Genomic DNA, 18,782 nt, shown 5'->3' with positions numbered 1-18,782 from the left:
AGCCTGAATGAGATATTGTGAGATATTGAGATATGGGTGATATGAGATATGAGTGAGATATTGTTCATTGACAGTTCACAACTGTGCCACTGACTCATGTAATATATACGCTACACACACGGAATGGGTTCTAATGGTCAAATACACGAACAAATCCATCTTTATACTTTTTTGTGTACTAAATATTTGGAATACAATGAAAATGAAAAACACCCATTTATACACACGATGCCCTTTAATTTACCTGTTTTCCCTTTCATAGAGGAATATAAATCTTTCAATAAAGAGATTATAAATTTTTCACTATATAATCACTCACATTTATCTTCATCTGTCGGGAGGTCTGGTTGCATGTGGTTGCATGGGTTTTGCCTGAGGGCTGTTTATACGCATTTTGAAAAGAATATAACACATTCTCCTTTCATTTATAGAAATACTGGAGCTTAATAAAAGGGAGTAGTTGCGTGCCGTTTTATGCAACGGTCAGTCTCATTTGAGAAACATGATCAATTGTTGAGTATCAGAACTTTTAGTACTTGAGACCAATCTTGAGATCATTTTTTGAAGGTCTTGGTCTTCGGATTTCAAGACCACAACTGCGAGGATATCACTATCACTATTGCCATTGTCTGATTTATTTGTTAACAACATTGTGATTGGATATAACATTTCTTGCAATCAGAAACTCATTTCTAATTTGCTTTATTTTGTTACTGTAGTGCCGGGGCAGAAATCAATGAGGAATTGTGGCAAAGACGTCACCAAATATTTATACATATTCAAGAAATGAAGGCCTACTTGTATAAGATCTTGTTGTTGTTGTTGTTGTTGTTTTTTTACATTATATGATAATAATTAAGCAAGAGAGCTGTTTTCAGAAATATGAGCACGACTGCAAATGTGATATTGAGTTTATACAAATGCTCAATAAACACTTTTTTATGCAGAGCTGTAATTTGATGCACCTCTGCAACACAAAGATGAATTTTGTTGTTATTGATTACTGTTTTATTATTCTAATTGTATAGCCTATTGATTACATGTTTATAGCAATGTAAAAACATATTGTATGCTGTCATTGATCATGTTTTTACATTGCTTTAACTCATCAAAATAAGTTATGCAATTTTCAACTTTTTTTTAAAAGTCAGATTAATGTAATTTAAGTTGAAATTACTTAAACATCCAAGTTGATTGCACTTTAAAAATGTTTTATTTTTTACAGTGTTATATAAGACATTTCTCCGGCAGTAAATGTGGATCTTTTGGATTAATTTGTGGAGGTCTCGGTTTAAGGTGGTCTTGACTAACACTAATCAGAACTTTCCAGTTACTCTTACTGGGACTCAAGACTGAACCTGAAACATTGCAGCTTATTGGATATTTTATGAAAAAATAGATTTAATATAATTGAAAATTATACTTACTTTAAAGGTGAAGTTCAGGCCAACCATCAAATCCATCTCATCCAAACTACAGCCTTGACCAACTTGGCCATCTAGTGGTCATTGATTACAAAACACATAGGAATAAAAATAATACAGAAATACACTGGAATAAATAAAAAAAAAGTTTAATGAAATATATAAATTATAGGCTATGTTCATAATATAAAAATGTATAATTTTATTTAGGATGTATATATGTATTCATTTTAACATTCGATTAGCAATATTCATTATTATATTATTACTTAATAAGGGGCGAAAAATAGGAATAAACATAATTTAGCCTGCAACAAATAACAGTGACAAATAATATAATAAATAATTAGGCCTTGTAATATGTTAAAATTAGATAATCGTTTAATATAATTAATTATTTTTTGTTAGACATCAGCAAAGAGGCAAAGGAAAAATATTTACAAATAGTAAGAATGTGGTGATTTTTAACTAATAAAAAATAATAATTAGGCATTGTTATATGTTAACATAAGATAATATATTTATAATAGTAATTAATAGGCTATATTGTTAGTAGATGCAACGATACATAAAGGGAAATAATTGTCATATATTAAAATAATATAGGCCTAGTGGTTAATATCTAGATGTTATAATAATAATTATTGAAATATGTAACATAAGATAATCGTTTTTACAAGAAAATTAGATTTTCTTTCTACAGGCAACAAGAAAATGATTTACAAACAGTAAAACAATATCTGCTATTAGAGATTATTTACTGGATATTATAATAATATTAACATTATAGAGCATTATTTACCTTACAATATTTGTTAAAAGTTTACATAGACAATACTAATACATAATATTGTAAAATTCCATACAAAATGACTAATATTCAAATGTAAATGCATTTCAAGTGCAGCTGCTCTGTGAAATAAAGCGCACTAGTGCCGCGGTGCATTGTGGGTGTGCACGGAGAAGTAAAATGGCGGACTTGGCGAACGAAGGTAGGCAACCGTGTGAATCCGCAAAATGAGCAAAATAAAGCAAATAAACCGCCACCATGAGCCGTACACACCATAATAGTGTTGGTTAGAGTTCCACACGGGTTTTTGGTGCGTTCTGTGCGCATTAGCTGCTCTGAGTGGGAGTGTGTGTGGATGTTTAGCTCAAGTTAGCCGATGAGTGTGTTAGCTTCGCGGGCTAAACAGCGCACTGACAGAACTGTGTGTGTATGGTAGTTAGTGTGTTGTGTAGCTAACAGACGAACCCCCGGCCTCTCGCTGTGTTTCTCTTTTTGATTTTTAGGCGGGTGGAAACGCACGCGCCTCACCCCGATGCTCTCGCGTGCAACGCATACGCGTGCACGCTCTAGAATTATGAAAACATGTATTCATGCATTGCATAATAATAAAGGTTTAATGAATGCCGCTTTTTTATGTGCACGTGATTTATATATATATATATATATATATATATATATATTAGTATCAAACATGTGGCATACATGTCCCCATTTATCTAACTAAAATGCATTGTGCATAATTATGCCATCTTTTTAAGCTGACACTATTATGCATTTAGCTTGCAACGTGTTGTTCTGTTCTAATCGTGCTTTGTACGTCTGTCCCCGTTTGTTAAGTGATAATTAATTCTTTATCCTCCTTTGAGACAGTCCAAATTCAGAAACGAAAGCAAATGTCTGGTGGGTGGGGTAACGTTAGTGAGTTGCGCATCTCGTGGTTTGTTTAAATCTGATATGAATGCAAAATCCTTTTTGGACGTTATTCTGATAAATGCATCGATTATTAGTTGGAAAGCAGAGTCTGGAGCAAGTGGCGGTGGTTCGTTCACGGTCAAGCCGCCTGTCGGTGCTGCTCATGCGGCCAGTGGCGTTACCGGGGTCCGCTGTCTGTGCTAATGCAGGCCCGCCCACCCTTCTCCTGCCCCGGGGTGAAATGCAACCCCATGCACACATGATTTAGCCCTCTAATGTCCTCCAGCACAGCAGCCATGAGTGGTGAGATCACCCTTCGGTGGATTCCTCACCCCTTGACCTAATTACAGTGATGTGCATGGGTTTATCACAGGGCTGAATGAGCCACCCAGAATACTGTGATTTGTTTTGGGAAAGGCAGCTGTTTACAGATGCACCACGTGTGTTTGGATGTATTGCTCACGTTTGTGGTTTGCATATCATCTTCGACTGGCCTTATACTCTTCCTTACAAATATCTGATTTATTACCCTCCAGTTGTGTTGCTGTCAACGTGCTGTAGCTAAAAATATCAGACAGTGTCAGCCTGATCATGTGTCTCTCTCTGTTTATTTACGAAGCATGAGGATCATTTTAAAGCCCTTTGAATGAGCCAGAAGTGTCTAGGGTTTTATTGGTTGGCTTGAAATTAGATAAGATACAAGATAAACTCTTTGACAACACTGGTTAAAGATTGTTTGGCTCTCTGTTGCTGGTTACTAACTCCAGCTGATCAGATCACCCAGAGGCTTGTAATAGCAAGAACATACTACAGGTTGTGGTTCAAAAAAGTGGTTGATTGATATGAATTTTTCAATGCAATGGACAAAATTAACATTTACTTTTATGCATTTTGCAGATGCTTTTTTCCAAAGTGACTTACGTTGCAGTGAAGGTATACATTTTGTAAGCCATGGAATCACTGGGAATCAAACCCATAACCTTGGCATTTGCTTAAAGCAACACTAAAGATTATTTTGTACCTTAAAATAATGTTTCCAAAATCGTTTCAGTGGTTCATCAACTCGTAACAGGGTGAAAGGCACTTCTGCATTCGCTTTGCGGCCCTCTATCGGCTATAACCACATTATCCAAGTTTGCCAGATCGGGTAGCGTTTCTGTAGTTCGAATGAGACATAAGAAACTACAAATGTGACTTGCTTTACGGCAAGTGTTACAATAGCCAATAGGTGGAGCCTATGTAAAAAATAGCCATTTCTGATGCCGCAATACATCATACTTTCATAAAATCATGCAACATACTCTACCTTGTAGTTATTTCCAAAGCTGGAATAAATAAATAAATGCAAACCATGCGTGCGACTGTAGGCTAAGTTATTTATAACAGCGGTAATGGACAATTCCGCTTCCAACCTGTAGGGGGACGAAGAGGAAAATGCTTTGGTGTTGCTTTAAATATTGACTAATTGCTTAAATATTTTAATCAGCCATATCTCAAACATATAACGATCATATTATCATATGGTGACTCTTGCATTCATCACTTCAAAGTGGTATGACAGTTCAAACTAACTTAGCATAATGAAATGTTGGTTTTCTGCTCCATAACAGACATTGTTTTTCTTTCATCTCGTTCTTAATGTTTATGATTTAAGATTGGATGATATCACTGTGAAAATACCACAGTACTTCTTGACTTATAAATGTGCTTAATAGATTAAATGTGATATAATAGGTCAATAAGTGTTGCTGTTGAACATTGCTGCCTTTTTGTTATATTGCTGTTTAAAACAATAAGGTACTGGAGGCAATATGTTACAGTTAGTGACCGAAAAATATGCTGTGATATATCCAGTTGCCCACTGTGTCATTTTCATATAGTTTTCACTGTGTGCTGTATGTAATATTAGCGTTACCTTGTCTTTATTTGAATAAAATAGGATTACCAGTGCGCACGAAATTACCAGATTACCAAGTGCCCTGTTACAGTGTTTACTTCCTTTTTATTCACATATTTTTAAACAATTACTTTATTTGTGAAAAATACTGTAATAGGATTGCAGATTCAAGAAGTTGCCATCTAAAGCATGTTTATTTTAAAGATTTGTTTTTAATTTATTTATAATTGATTAAATATTGATTAAAATAAATATAAAGTGTGTGTATATATATATATATATATATTAGGGCTGTCAATCGATTAAATTTTTTAATCGCGATTAATCGCATATTGTCATGAGTTAACTCGCGATTAATCGCATTTAATCGCACATTTTTTTATTTGTTCTAAATGTACCTTAAATTAATACTTTTCAAGTTTGTAATACTCTAATCAACATGGGCATGGATACATATAGATGCTTTATGCAAATGTAGCCTATGTTTATTATTGAAAACATAGTCAATATAGAGCATAAAGACGAGACATGTTTCAAAGGTCATAGATGTTTTTCAAAGAACTCGTTCATGTCTATTAGACACGTAGAAAGAACAAAAAAAATGCCAGGTTACCATTACTTCTCTTTCTTTGCACTGAGCAATTTACTAACACAAACATGTTTAGATTTTTGCATGACAGGGCAGCTCTTCTGAAAATGCTAAATGTACATTTGTTATTTATTAGCCTATTACATAGTTTGTCTCTCTCTGTGCCAATTTTGATGAAGCTAAATTCTCAATAAAACTGTTTTCATTGGTATATTTTACTGTTTCTGTTGTCAACCAACGGAATGAATTTGAAATGGTGACTGAAACGCGACCCAATAAACATAACCAGCTCTCCCTTCCAAAATGTTAAGTTAATCTGCACAAAAATTCTGATAATCGAGCCGTCGTCTGGTGAAATCAAATTCACATAAGATAAAGACTATATCTGTGCTCTGATTTCGGCTATACTTGTAAAATTAGAGAAGCAACATAATATCTGTGCTTAACTGAATAAAGCGCTGCTCCTCCGCGCGAGACGCAGAGAGAGAGAGAGAGAGAGAGAGAGAGAGAGAGAGAGAGAGAGAGAGAGAGAGAGAGAGGTGCGCGCACGTGCTGGAAGAGCAGCCTACCGGCGATTCTCAGAAACTAAATAAGGTTTAGTTTTTTACTCAGAAACTAAACTAAATAAGCGTTCTAAATAACGCTTTGTTGAAGGGAAAAAATCGCTAAAGGGGTCTGCAATGTCGCTAAGTTGGCAATACTGTATCTCCATTTCTCCAACTGGGGTTGGGCCACGGGTCAAACAGAAAATACAAAAAAATTCAAAAAAATTAGTGCCGTTAATATGATTTTGCGTTAACGCGCTAACTTTGACAGCCCTAATATATATATATATATATATATATATATATATATATATATATATATATATATTAGGGCTGTCAAAAGATTAATCGCGATTAATCGCATCCAAAATAAAAGTTTGTGTTTGCATAATATATGTGTGTGTACTGTGTATAATTATTTTGTATAGCCTATATAAATACACAGAAATATTTGCATACATATACTGTATATATTTATATATAATTTATATTATATATAAATATAATTTTTTATATATAAATTATACAAAAATCAACATTTTTCTTAAATATATACAACATGCATGTGTGTGTATTTATATATACAAAATAATTATACACAGTACACACACATATATTATGTAAACACAAACTTTTATTTTGGATGCGATTAATCTTTTGACAGCCCTAATATATATATATATATATTATATATATATATATATATATATATATATATATATATATATATATATATATATATATTACCCTGCTCTCTAAGATATTGGCATCGGCCATAAAAAAAAACAAAACAATATCAGTCAACCACTAGTTACAGTGATGTTATCATGGGTACTAAGGAGTGTTTTTATGCATGACACAACACGAATGCCTCAAAACCCCTTAACCATGGTAAAATCTGTAACAAACAGCATCAAGTGGTTTATTGATCTCAAATTGGCTTTGAATGTTTTGTCAAAAAGCGCTTGTTTAGTTAAACTAAGATGTTACATCAAGAACAACATTTGCTTTGGATGCTATTGGTCCGTCAGTTTGTTTCATGGCCAATCCTCAAATAAACCATTTTAGGAAATGACCTATTTTGTGAAATGTGAATGATTATCTTGCATGACTTTGGATATTTTTGTGTGATGTGGGGAAACTTGGATCGATCTGAAATGTAACATTGGTACATCGCGGCTGACCTGTTTAAATGGAATTTTGGTTTGAAACGAAACTTTTTGTGGGAGATATCATAGATTTCCAACTAATTTTCTTTCTGTTTTGTTTTTTCTAACAGAGAAGCCTGCCATAGCTCCTCCAGTGTTTGTATTTCAGAAGGACAAAGCACAGAAGGTTGGTTTGCTCTTAAATCTTGCTCTGAAAGCAGTTTCATGTATACACAAACAGTCTTTTCAACCACACAGTATCATCATTTTCTGTGTTACAAATACTCATTATCACAGAAGTGCTGGAATAAAGTTTAGGTAACACTTTATTTTACAGTGTCCTTGTTGCATATCTTACATGTACTTACCATAGTTATAACAGTAAATTATGCATAATTACATGCAACTAACCCTCAACCAAACCTTAATCCTACCCTATCCCTATAGTATAGGAAGTACATGTAGTTAATTATTATTACTTGGTACTTAAATGTATAATTACACTGTAATACTGACACCTTAAAATAAAGTGTAAACAAATAAAGTGTAACCAAAGTTTATAGTTCGGATATAAACACTGATCAAAATCGAGTATTAAATATTACGTTGTTACGACAAGTGACTGTTAAATGTATTTTTCATTGATTCATTTGTTCAAGAGATTTGTTAAAAAAACTGATTTATCTTGTAATGAAACAAGTTAATTCTTTATGAGTGAGTCATTGAATCATTCATTCAAAACGTTTTGAATTATTTATTTTTTTATAATTCTTTTAGATTTTGAGATTCATTTCAGAAGTTACATGCTATTTTGTTTAGAGTTCTGTTCAGAATCGTGAAATCTAATTGAAAAATAGATTGTGGTTTTCATTTTTTTTTTCCAGAACTGACATTTTTGTAGTTGAACACACTCTCCATAATAACCCGAGGATGTTATGATGGAGTACACTTAGTGGGAAGTATTTAATTTAGCTTTGAGTTTTATTGCAATAACAAAATAGACATTTTTCAATAAACACTCATGCGAGGCATGAAATTAGCATCTGGTACCTGCCAAATTTCAGCATTGGCAAGTAAATTCACCTACTCATCTGGCCAGTTTGGCTGGTAGTGAGATGAACTTAAGCTGCCATCTGACTAACACAGATACAAATCAGGCTTAAAACATGATTTCCCCGAAGCATTTTAAGCAAATTCAACAAACTCAGTGTTTCAACAGGATGGTTCTGGCCCTCTGTTTTAAGATTGTGTTTTCCACTGTACAGTGTGTTTCTCTGTGATGTAGTCCAGCTCTGTGTGATCAGATTAATTAATTTAGTTTTATCTGTTCCAGAGATCCGCAGATGGGTCGAGTGCAGAGGACGGAGACGGTGAGTTAAAGTTTTCGTGCAGAGTCTAGTGATGCACCAAAATGAAAATCCTTGCTTGAAAATGTGTGATAAATTAACTTTAAACAAAATATTTTATTTTTTTGATAACCATTATTATGATGTGCAGATGAAAAGCACGTTTTGCAGAATGAAAATGCCCTAACAATATATTTCATGAGATGTTGGTTAGTCTTTTACTGAAATGAGCAGTGTTATTTTAGTATCACGGAAATACTATTTTAGTTTTTATTAATATTTTTTTATTTTCTGGTTTCAACTTAATTTTAAAGTTTTTAAAGTAATTTTTTTGGTATATGTTTTTAGTGCTGTGCGATTTAATCGTAATTGATTTTCAATTTCGGCTTCCAACGATTATGTAAACAAGATAGTCGAGGTAAAACTATTCCATCCAGTGCAACTTCCTTTCCTTCACAGCGGTTCGTTTTCATTTCTCCCTAAAAACCCCAAACTTAACATCCAAATCAGCCAAATAAGTGAGTGTTGTAAAATGCAGTCTTACTGTTGCTAAACTGTGGGACGTGTTTGATATTAAAGGGGACATATCATGCTAAATCCACTTTTTTAGCCCTTAAATGCATTTTGTTGTATATTTGGAGTGTTTAGAAGTACAGAAAAGTTAAAATTATTCTCTTCAGGTGCTTCGTTGATATCTTTATATTCTGTTTTGGCCTTATTTTTCAACCTGTTCAGATTTTTCTGTTATCTATGACGTTTTGTGAACTATTACGTCACAGTATTTGCAGCGGAACTGCCAAATAAGGACATTGACTTCCGGCCCAACACTTCGAGCAATCCGCCATTTTTATTTCTCGCTGCAATTTTGTAGTCCAAGCTAAAAGATGCAGAAGTTACGAGAGGGTAAGTTAAAATGTTCGGTTGTTGGATGTAGTAACCCACACGCTTCATTACACCGTCTAATGTAGATGAACTGCCGCGCTTGTGACGGCGCATGTTTAACTGAAAGAACGAGCAGAGAGAGAGAGAGACCCGGTCGCGCGCACGCACTCTCTCTCTCTTCGGAGCCAGGCGAAAGTGTAAACAAGACACCGTCTCCAAACTAGACGCTGTCTTGCTCTCTCTCCCTCGCACATATTAATCCAAATAAAATGACACGGTAATAAAAGGTCGGAAGACCAAAGTTTCATGTGTAAATACAGTAACACACCATTGCGATACATCCATATGAAGACGTTGTTCTGCAGGTTCGTCGTCTTCATTTTCATCTCGCTCCGGCTCCGACTCTGGCTCGAACATGTAAGGCTGGCTGGACGAGTCTTCCGTTGTTGACATTTTGTTAATAACGTGTGAATGAAAAGTTTCTGTGCCGCTAGATAATCGTATCTCTGCTATCAAACTACAAAAATGGCCGAACGGGATGGAGTTGAACCGAGTGTCACCTCTGCATCCTGGAGAGGGGGCGGGGTATGAAGTGTCTCAATTGTATTTAAAGAGACCGCACCAAAACGAGTTGCTCTCAGACGCACATCAGAAAAGGGGTAGAAGAGGGGCCTGTGGAGCTATAATAATGAGGAATTCAGACCCAAGCATTGCAGTTCCGCTTTATATAGACTACAAATGTATGATTTATATGTAAAAAGGAACGATTTAAAAGCATGATATGTCTCCTTTAAACAACAGTGCTATTGAAAGTGCACTAAGCCGCAAAATAAACACTTTCCCCAGGCGGCTTTCTGTGTGTGCTAGTCGGAGCCGAACGCGGATACGCAAATGGGTTTCGGATGCGCGCCTACACGTACACACAAAAATATCCAGATGCCTTTTTGGAGAGTATTCATGTAAACACAGTGGCATATGTCTTAAGCGAACATACACAGTTGAGATAGAAATGGGTGTGTAACAGTATATTGGATCCGTGCATTAAAAGTTACAGCTTAAAGTGACAACAGCCTAATAAATCTGCTGTCGTCTTTGTCATTAAAGTCCTCGTGAACCGGAAGTTGCACCGGAACGACTTTTCTCCAGTGTTGTGACATATTTCCAAGTGAAACGGAATATTGAACAGAGGGCAGGGGTTTACTCTAGCGCTCCTCCTCTCCATCTCTGCTCATAGCAGACTAACGGTTTGAGGGGAGTGGTTTAGCGTTTCCCAACCCAAGCCGTCAAACCTACATCATCAGAGAAGGAATGCCATTCCAGACCGGAAGTAACTTTTCAGATTTTGATTAAAGATTACCACGGCAAACTATTTTTTTATTAACAATTGTATAACTTGCACAGATTAATTGTTCACCACAAGACTTGTAATATGCGCTAACAAAGTAAATAGGGTCAATTTTGATTTCATGTCGACTTTAATAATAATTAATCATCTTGACTGAATAACTTAAGTAGCTTTAATAAGGATTAATCTATATTTAATGTGTAACTTAGACTATGTAAGACTAGTTTTAGTTTTAGGCTATTATCTGAATAGCACTGTTGGTACATCCTGAAAAACTTAAAACACTGTTCATTTAATTTGTGTTTTCGTTCTGTTCTGTTGTATATATTTGTACGTTTTGTGTGTAATTAATTTCTTTGTTCTTTATTATATTACTGACTGTTTTCTTTTCTTATGTAATTATTTTGAGGACTTTTTTTTTTTTTTTTTTACATTAGTTAACCCTGTATTAGTTTTTGTAGTAAGTATCGGTAATTGTGAAATTTCACTAAAATTTTAAATTACTCATGTCGTAAAATAAGACTTTGATCAGATCGCCCTCCACTAATCATGTTAAATAATTGTGCTTTCAATATTAACCAAAAATAATTGTGATTATGATTGCTGCCATAATCGAGCAGCCATACATATGTTTGACTTTTTTTTTTTTCTTTTTTTTAAATGTCTATATAGTTTTTATTCATTTTCATTTCATTTTTATTTTTAGTGGTTTTAGCACATCAAGTTAAACTAAATGGAAATAAGAAATCTTTCCATGGTAACTAGCTGCAATAAAATAAGTTTTTATTGTACATTTCAGTTAACGTTCAATTTATTTCAGGTAACGAAATAATTTATGGTTTTGATCTTAGTTTAAGTTAACTATTATAACAACCCTGGACTGCAGTATTGTGTTGCACTCTTTTAAACCTGGATAATTTCACATCCATCTGCTTTTTTTTTTTTTTGCTTTAGTCATAATCTTTTATTGAATCTGTTAAAGTTTCTGTACATTGTTTTTTTAGCCAATATTTGTCTTATTTTTAGTGGCCGAAATTGCAATGCATCCTTAAATAGAAGTTTTTTTTTTGTTTTGTTTGGACTTTAATGCACTAATTTCAGTCTCCAAAAATATAATAAAATGCCATTTCTGTTATTCTGACGAAATAGAAAATACATCAAAAACATGAAACGTCCAACAGTTGATAACAGAAAACATAAGCAGCATGCACATGAAATGAATCAGGTTTTTAATATTTCATGTAAACACCGCCTGATGATGTTTTGCTGGAAAATAACTTGTATATGATATGTGATGGGATGCAGACAGTAAGACACTAACACAATGTCTCATGAAATATATTGTAGGATGCAGATGTGCTTGTATCATCCAAACATCAGTATGGGAGTTATTTGGAGGTCATTGTCTGAATTTAAAGTCAATAATGCATTTAACAACTCTGACTGAACCTTACTATTCAACGTTATCGCGCTCACGCATTTGATTAGTTCAATATCCTTAACAAACAAAAAATTGCATCGTTAACGTAATTTATGCCACGTAATTAGATGATCTTGGGAGTCGGGGAGTTTATCGCACAGATCTACACAAGCATGCACAAGATTTCTTTTCTTTGTTTTCGATCGGATCATTTTAAGCCGCTAAACTCCAATTATCCATTAAGCGAAAGCATTAAAAAAATCAGTTCAAAACGGAGCTAATGTAAAGAAACCCAGACTAATTACATCAGATATGGTAAAGAGAACAGTGACTCACGTTCACTTTTCAGTGAATTATTCATTCCAGTGTCTGTTTAGCTTTAAAACGTGAGCTTTGTCATATTCTGTCATTGTTTCTGAAGAGCGTGAGCCCTCACACGCATCTCGCTGTGTGAAATACTGACTGAACAGAATGTCAAAACATCCCATCGCTGTATAACCAGATGATATGCAAACAACGTTTCTCGGCTGGATAAAGCAAACCAGCGTCTCGCTAGTAAAGTTTTGATGGATGCGAATTGTAATCAAGGTAAAGGCGATTGCATTGACGTACAGGATCGTAGAGTAAGCACGCGTGAGTCCGTTATTATTGATGCGCAGTCAATACATGCATTGATCGCACATTGTATTTATGCACAGACACATTACAGCACATTCACGTTGTATCCATACACATTCAGGATAATGTTTTTATCTGTCGTGTGTGTTGCTGTGTTTAATAATTCTGAATGGATCCATGTACTGTGGTAGGTATATGCAGTCAGGTCAAGGTTTAGTTTAGTTTTTTAGCATCTCCATGTGGTCCTGTTTAGTATTGCAAAGTGACATGTATAAAATGTAAACAAAGCTCTGTAACACTGATTTCTGAAAAGTTTTGTTCCGTGTGTGTTTTGGTATGCATAAATGTATGAATTATATGGATTTCTTATATCATTTGGTTATTAGGTGTCCTTTTGGAGTCTCCAAGTGTCTTTTTTTGGAAAGACATAAGTTTACCTTGAAAAAAAAGCTTGCAGATTTTGTGAGAATCATCCTTCAATCTGATGTTTTACTTTGCTGGGTATAGCAAATGACAAAATAAATGCATTAAACAAGATAAGTGTATGCTTGATTTCACAATGAGTATGTGAATAATCACGATTAATCACAGGAAAGGGTGCGATTAAAATGGCAATTTATGAACAGCCCTTTTTTAAATTGTCTCACCAATTGAAAGTAGACGTTATTACCAATTGTAAATAAAGTTCTAAAGAAAATTGTGCAGTTATTGCACAAATAATAATTTAAAATGAAAATTTTCGGTTCTCAACACTGCTTACAGAATTTGAGTGCTTCAATAGTTGTAGTTTCTGTTTGGTCTATTGATTTGAATTGTGTTCTTCAGATTCAGATCGGGATGATGTCGAATACTGTCCCCCAGTAAAGAGAGAGAGGACCTCATCTTTGACCCAGTTCCCCCCGTCACATTCAGGTGAATCTACAACGATCCGTTTCAGTGCAGTGGATCGACACTGTTCCCTTTGAACGAATATTATTTGGCTGAATTTAACTGAAAGTTTTATGCTCCCCATCTGAATCCTCTCTTTATTTCTTGCTTGCTCTCCCTCCTTCTACAGTTCCCAAGAATAATATCTTTATGCCCTCAAGTTTATGCCAGTCTCCAACTGGTAATTCAGACTCTGAGCCAGGTAAGAACCAGCCTTCTTTTCAATCTTTTTCTAGAAACTATAAAGATTTGAATCTTAACACGGTTTCCGAACCAGCCACGATGTTACGGATGTCCAGCATCAAATAAGTGTTCTGATCACTGGTGGCTACATCAATGAGGACAGAAAAATTATGATATTTAATATGCAACTGTGGAGGAGGGCTTTGGACCAAGGAGATTTTACAGTGGGAGGAGCTACTAATCAGGATGCAATATAAATAGAACTCGAATCTGGCAAAATGTCTTGTTTTGAGTGCGTGACTTCATCTTCGTTCTGCGGCCATACATGGTCTTCGTCATGTTTGACAGTCTTAGGGTTTGTTTACACTGCACACATCCAGTTTGGTTTTCGCATTGTCATTTTTCACATGTGGATGTGGTTTGGATTGGGTTTGTAAACATCAGGTTCCCTTCACTTTTTTATTCAGACAAAAAACAAAAAAAAACTAAACAAATTTGAGTTGGATATGTCAAACAATCAGATTTTGCTGCCCGTTTAAAAGCGGTAATGAAATTGTTTTGCAATCTTGTCTTGAGGCACTTTATATGTATATAAAAAACACACAGGATGGATTAAAAATGATTAAATTCAGGGTATGTTTACACGACAACAAAACGGAAATGGTTTTCCTTTTTTTTTTTTTTTTTTTTTTTTTTTTGGCGTGCAGATTGATTGATTGATTGATTGAAATCTTTATTTCGAACATGAGAGAAGAATATGTAAAATAAAATACAAAAATGTTTTAAAAAAGAAAAAAAAAGAAAAAAAAAAAAAAAAAAAAAAAACACCAGATAAGCCGTAACAAATTACAATTTTTTTTTTTTTTTTTTTCCTGTGTGAACATACTTCTATCTCATGTGCGAAAAGGAGTAGGAAGAAGCTAAACTTATGTACTCCTACCCCTTTAATTCTTACATTCCTTTAAATAACAATTTTTTATGTTATTATTATTTTTTTGTTATCTGCATCTATGCACATACACACTTATACACACATACATATACACATACATATACATACATGTACACATACATATACATACATATATATACATATACCTATACATACATACCTACATATTTACATACCTACATACATGCATCAAAGTGACCACTAACAAGTATTTAAATCATAACAAAGGAGCGACAACAAAGGAGCGACAATCATAACAAAGGAGATGACAACACTGTCGAAACGATCCCCGTTCTTCTCACGAATCCACGAAAATGATTAAAAGCGCTGTATTCTGCTGCCAGGCCAGTAGTTGGCGATGTCACTTTATAAAGAAACAAAACGCGTCTATAGACTAAACACGTAATACGCATGTGCATGATGCCACCATTTTCACAAATTCGTGTTTTTGGGGTTTACATGGAGACGTTTAACCGGTATTGTTTTGAAAAACTTGCACTTTGATTCACTTTGACTTGCATTCAGATCGACGCATGTGCAGAGTTTGGGTGTGCTTTTAGATGGGCCTTTAAAACTTGACAAACAAATATCTTTGGTAATTGGATCTAGTTTCAATCAACTTTGTCTTTTGTCTAAAATTAAACACTTCCTAACTGACAAAAATCAAGCGTAGCGTTAGTTCTGGCAGGTCACGTTAGTCAAGCTCGCATCAACTGACCCTCAGCTGATCCACATCTACCTATAGGAATACGACGCCTATCACCGTGTACATATATAAGCTCCTTCAGTATTATCGGCAGCTATCGCGTTTCTCAGGAGCGAATTACCCTCCTCCCTCCCCAGCTCCACCTCTCGCCCAGTCAGGATTTGGCATTCTGATTCCCCTTGAATCAGAATAAATTCTTGAATTATGTTGTACTTTAAAATCTTGAATTAAATATATTTGCAAACATTCATGTTGGTTCTGTTCTGTTTACCCCAAGGGGGGTTATTGCTGCTCTCTCTGCTCTTATCCATGCTAGGCGCAGGGAGTTCTCGCCCAGAATGGAACCATACCGCCAATCCAAACTGTATGCTAATTGTCAATCGTATTTGACGGTAGTGGTCCTGACAGAACACTAGAGATGGCTGTTCATGCTTTTATTACTTCGCATTTAGACTACTGCAACTCATTGTATTGCGGTATTTCCAAGTCACAAATTGCTCGCCTTCAACTGGTCCAAAATGCTGCTGCAAGATTTATTCGCTAAAGTCATAAATATGATCACATCACTCCAATTCTAAGAGATCTTCACTGGCTGCCTATTCTAGTCCCACATTCACGACTCAAACGTAGAGGGGATCGAGCATTTTCTGTGGTTGGGCCCACGGTTATGGAACAACCTGCCCTTAGAGATTAGAGTTACCCTGGAAATCCAGAGTTCTCGCGAGAGCACAAGTTGAATTTGGCGCCGAGTAATGATGCTCATTAAATATGCTCTTGTATCCGAGCTGCACCAATCACATGGGGTTATCTGATATAGGCGGGCCAGAGGCGAGCTAAACAGAAGACGACAGCGCTGTGACGTCGAAGTCATTAGTAAACATTGCAAGATGGCTATGGATGAACACCAGTTGTTTGAAACGGCTTTGGCCGCTACAATGAACGAGTTAGACTTGGCTTTTTCTCTAAAAGAGGAACGGAAGACGGCGCTCGAATCGTTCCTTTGCAAGAAGGGCGTTTTTGCTGTTTTGCCGACCGGATACGGCAAGAGTCTAATCTACCAGTTAGCGCCGCTGTTAGCTAAGCGTATGGGGCTTGTTGTGATTGGTCATAGTGTTATCCAATTGCGTGCAGTGAGATTTTCAAATGCATGCTTGGTGCCGCCCCTCGAGCTGGCCGATTTTCATTAGTCGACGCCAGACCATTAATCTTTCAGATTTAGGTCTGGATTTCCAGGCTAGATTAGAGTGGCATCTTCCCTGACAATTTTTAAGTCTCTTTTAAAAATGTAGCTATTTGTTTTCTCTGGCGTATTTATATATATATATATATATATATATATATATATATATATATATATATATATATATATATATATATATATATATATATATATATATATATATATATAATATTTATTTATTTATTTATTACACACATTTTTCTTTAATGTTTATATTATTATATTTGTGTGTATTAACGTGTGTGTATATTTAGGATCTGTATTTAGTTGTGTTGTACAGCACTTTGGTCAGTCTTGTGGCTGATTTAAATGTGCTTTATAAATTAAATAAACTTGAAACTTTGAAAACCGTTTCCAAAAGTTTGTTTTCAGGCACCCAAACTTTTTTTAGTTGTTTAAAAAAAAAATTAATCAGACTGTATAAATCTCGATTAAAACACATCTGCTAAGTGGCTTCAGATCTCTCATCCTCTAGATAAAGTGAGCTACGCAGAGTAATGTAAATAGAAGATGCTGTACATGCAACTTAAGACAGCTTTCTATTTTGGTCTCTATTAGAAAGAGCACAAACCCAGCCAAGCGCACTAAACCCAAATGTGTTCTGGCTACTGTCAGGAATGTGCTAAATCAAGTCCAGAGGCCTGTGGAGGGGATTTAAAGTTTAACCGGAAGTGGTTAGAGTTGTTTTGAGGCCATAGATATGAGGCACAGCTTGAAGGCAATATAGATATAGAGACTCTGTGGCTGAGTTTGCGTTACGATTGTATACAGTGTGGTATTGACTGCACACTCCCTACTGTTTTGTAAAAATATGAAGCTGTATGCATCTAAAAATGTTTGAATTTATTGTAATGTTTATTTTCCCTCCATTTCTGACAGAAACGTGTCAAACCTTTCTTTAACTAGTATTATAACTTTGAGAAAGAGTATGAGTTGTATGCCATTCATGCGGCTTATTCTTTACTGGTGTGTTTGAGGCCACATACGAATTAACTTTGACTGTTTGTTTGTCTGAGAGATCTTATCTGGTCTTGCGTAAGGGATGTTTGCTTTAGTGTCTTACATGTTTATGCTTCTGTTTGTCTGTCTCAGAAGAGAAGCCCGTTGGGTTCAGGTTGAAACCCCCCACACTCATTCATGGCCAGGCCCCAAGCTCAGGTAAGATCAACTCATTCCTGCTTTGTTGTGTGTGTGTGTGTGTGTGTGTGTGGCTACAGTAAGACATTCACATAAATATACTCTCCTGAGCAGGAAATATTGGGGAAATTAGTCACAATGGGTCTGACTGTGAAGCTTCCTCTTTCAATCCTTTTTTTAAATGTCATCTTGTGAATTTGAAAGCTCCTCAAATAGATTTAAGTCCGTTTGCTTCAATGTTTCGCTTTATTCATGAGTTGTTGCTGAGAACAGGGGTGCAAACTAAGTTCCTGGAGGGCCATAGTCCTACGGTTTACTTCCAACCATGCTTCCAACACACATACCTGTAGTTTTCAAATAAAGCCGGGTTCACACTGTACAATTTTGGCCGTCTGAGACTAATCCTGAGAATCCTAAAAGATTCCTCTGATCCTAGATCAGCTCAGAAACTGATGAAGCAATTAGTGAGACAACAAGCCACCACACACATCGTCTTTGTTTGTTTTTGCTTTTCATTTTTCTTTTCAAGGCCAGCCATGATCAAAATTAATGGTAGAGATTTGCCCCCTATACCCTCATTCACTGGTTCCTACATTACTCCACTAATATAGTCCACTTGAAGGATTGAATGAAAATGAGTGAGTGATTTATTTTGCGTAATTTGTGCTTGCTTTTTAATAATTATTTGAAACTAGTAATGAAAAGATTTATTTTGAACTCT

The 18,782-nt window shown here is 35.2% G+C and overlaps 1 protein-coding gene across 3 annotated transcripts in view; it reads left to right on the top strand.

Annotated features, from left to right (window-relative positions):
- The first annotated feature begins 2,355 nt into the window (after nt 1-2,355).
- The window catches only part of ranbp3b (RAN binding protein 3b), a 34,407-nt gene continuing 17,980 nt past the window's right edge, over nt 2,356-18,782 (top strand). For all 3 annotated transcript variants that reach the window (XM_079876865.1, XM_079876864.1, XM_079876863.1), the window contains exons 1-6: nt 2,356-2,416; nt 7,437-7,492; nt 8,639-8,675; nt 13,742-13,828; nt 13,974-14,045; nt 18,017-18,082. In XM_079876865.1, coding sequence (XP_079732991.1) covers nt 2,395-2,416; nt 7,437-7,492; nt 8,639-8,675; nt 13,742-13,828; nt 13,974-14,045; nt 18,017-18,082 — 340 coding nt within the window. In that variant the 5' untranslated portion in view covers nt 2,356-2,394. The remainder of the gene's footprint in view (nt 2,417-7,436; nt 7,493-8,638; nt 8,676-13,741; nt 13,829-13,973; nt 14,046-18,016; nt 18,083-18,782) is intronic.

This window comes from Squalius cephalus (genome assembly GCF_949319135.1).
Source record: "Squalius cephalus genome assembly, chromosome: 7".
Taxonomy (NCBI): domain Eukaryota; kingdom Metazoa; phylum Chordata; class Actinopteri; order Cypriniformes; family Leuciscidae; genus Squalius; species Squalius cephalus.
Note: the sequence above shows the minus strand (reverse complement) of the source record. Positions and strands in the feature narration are given on the sequence as shown.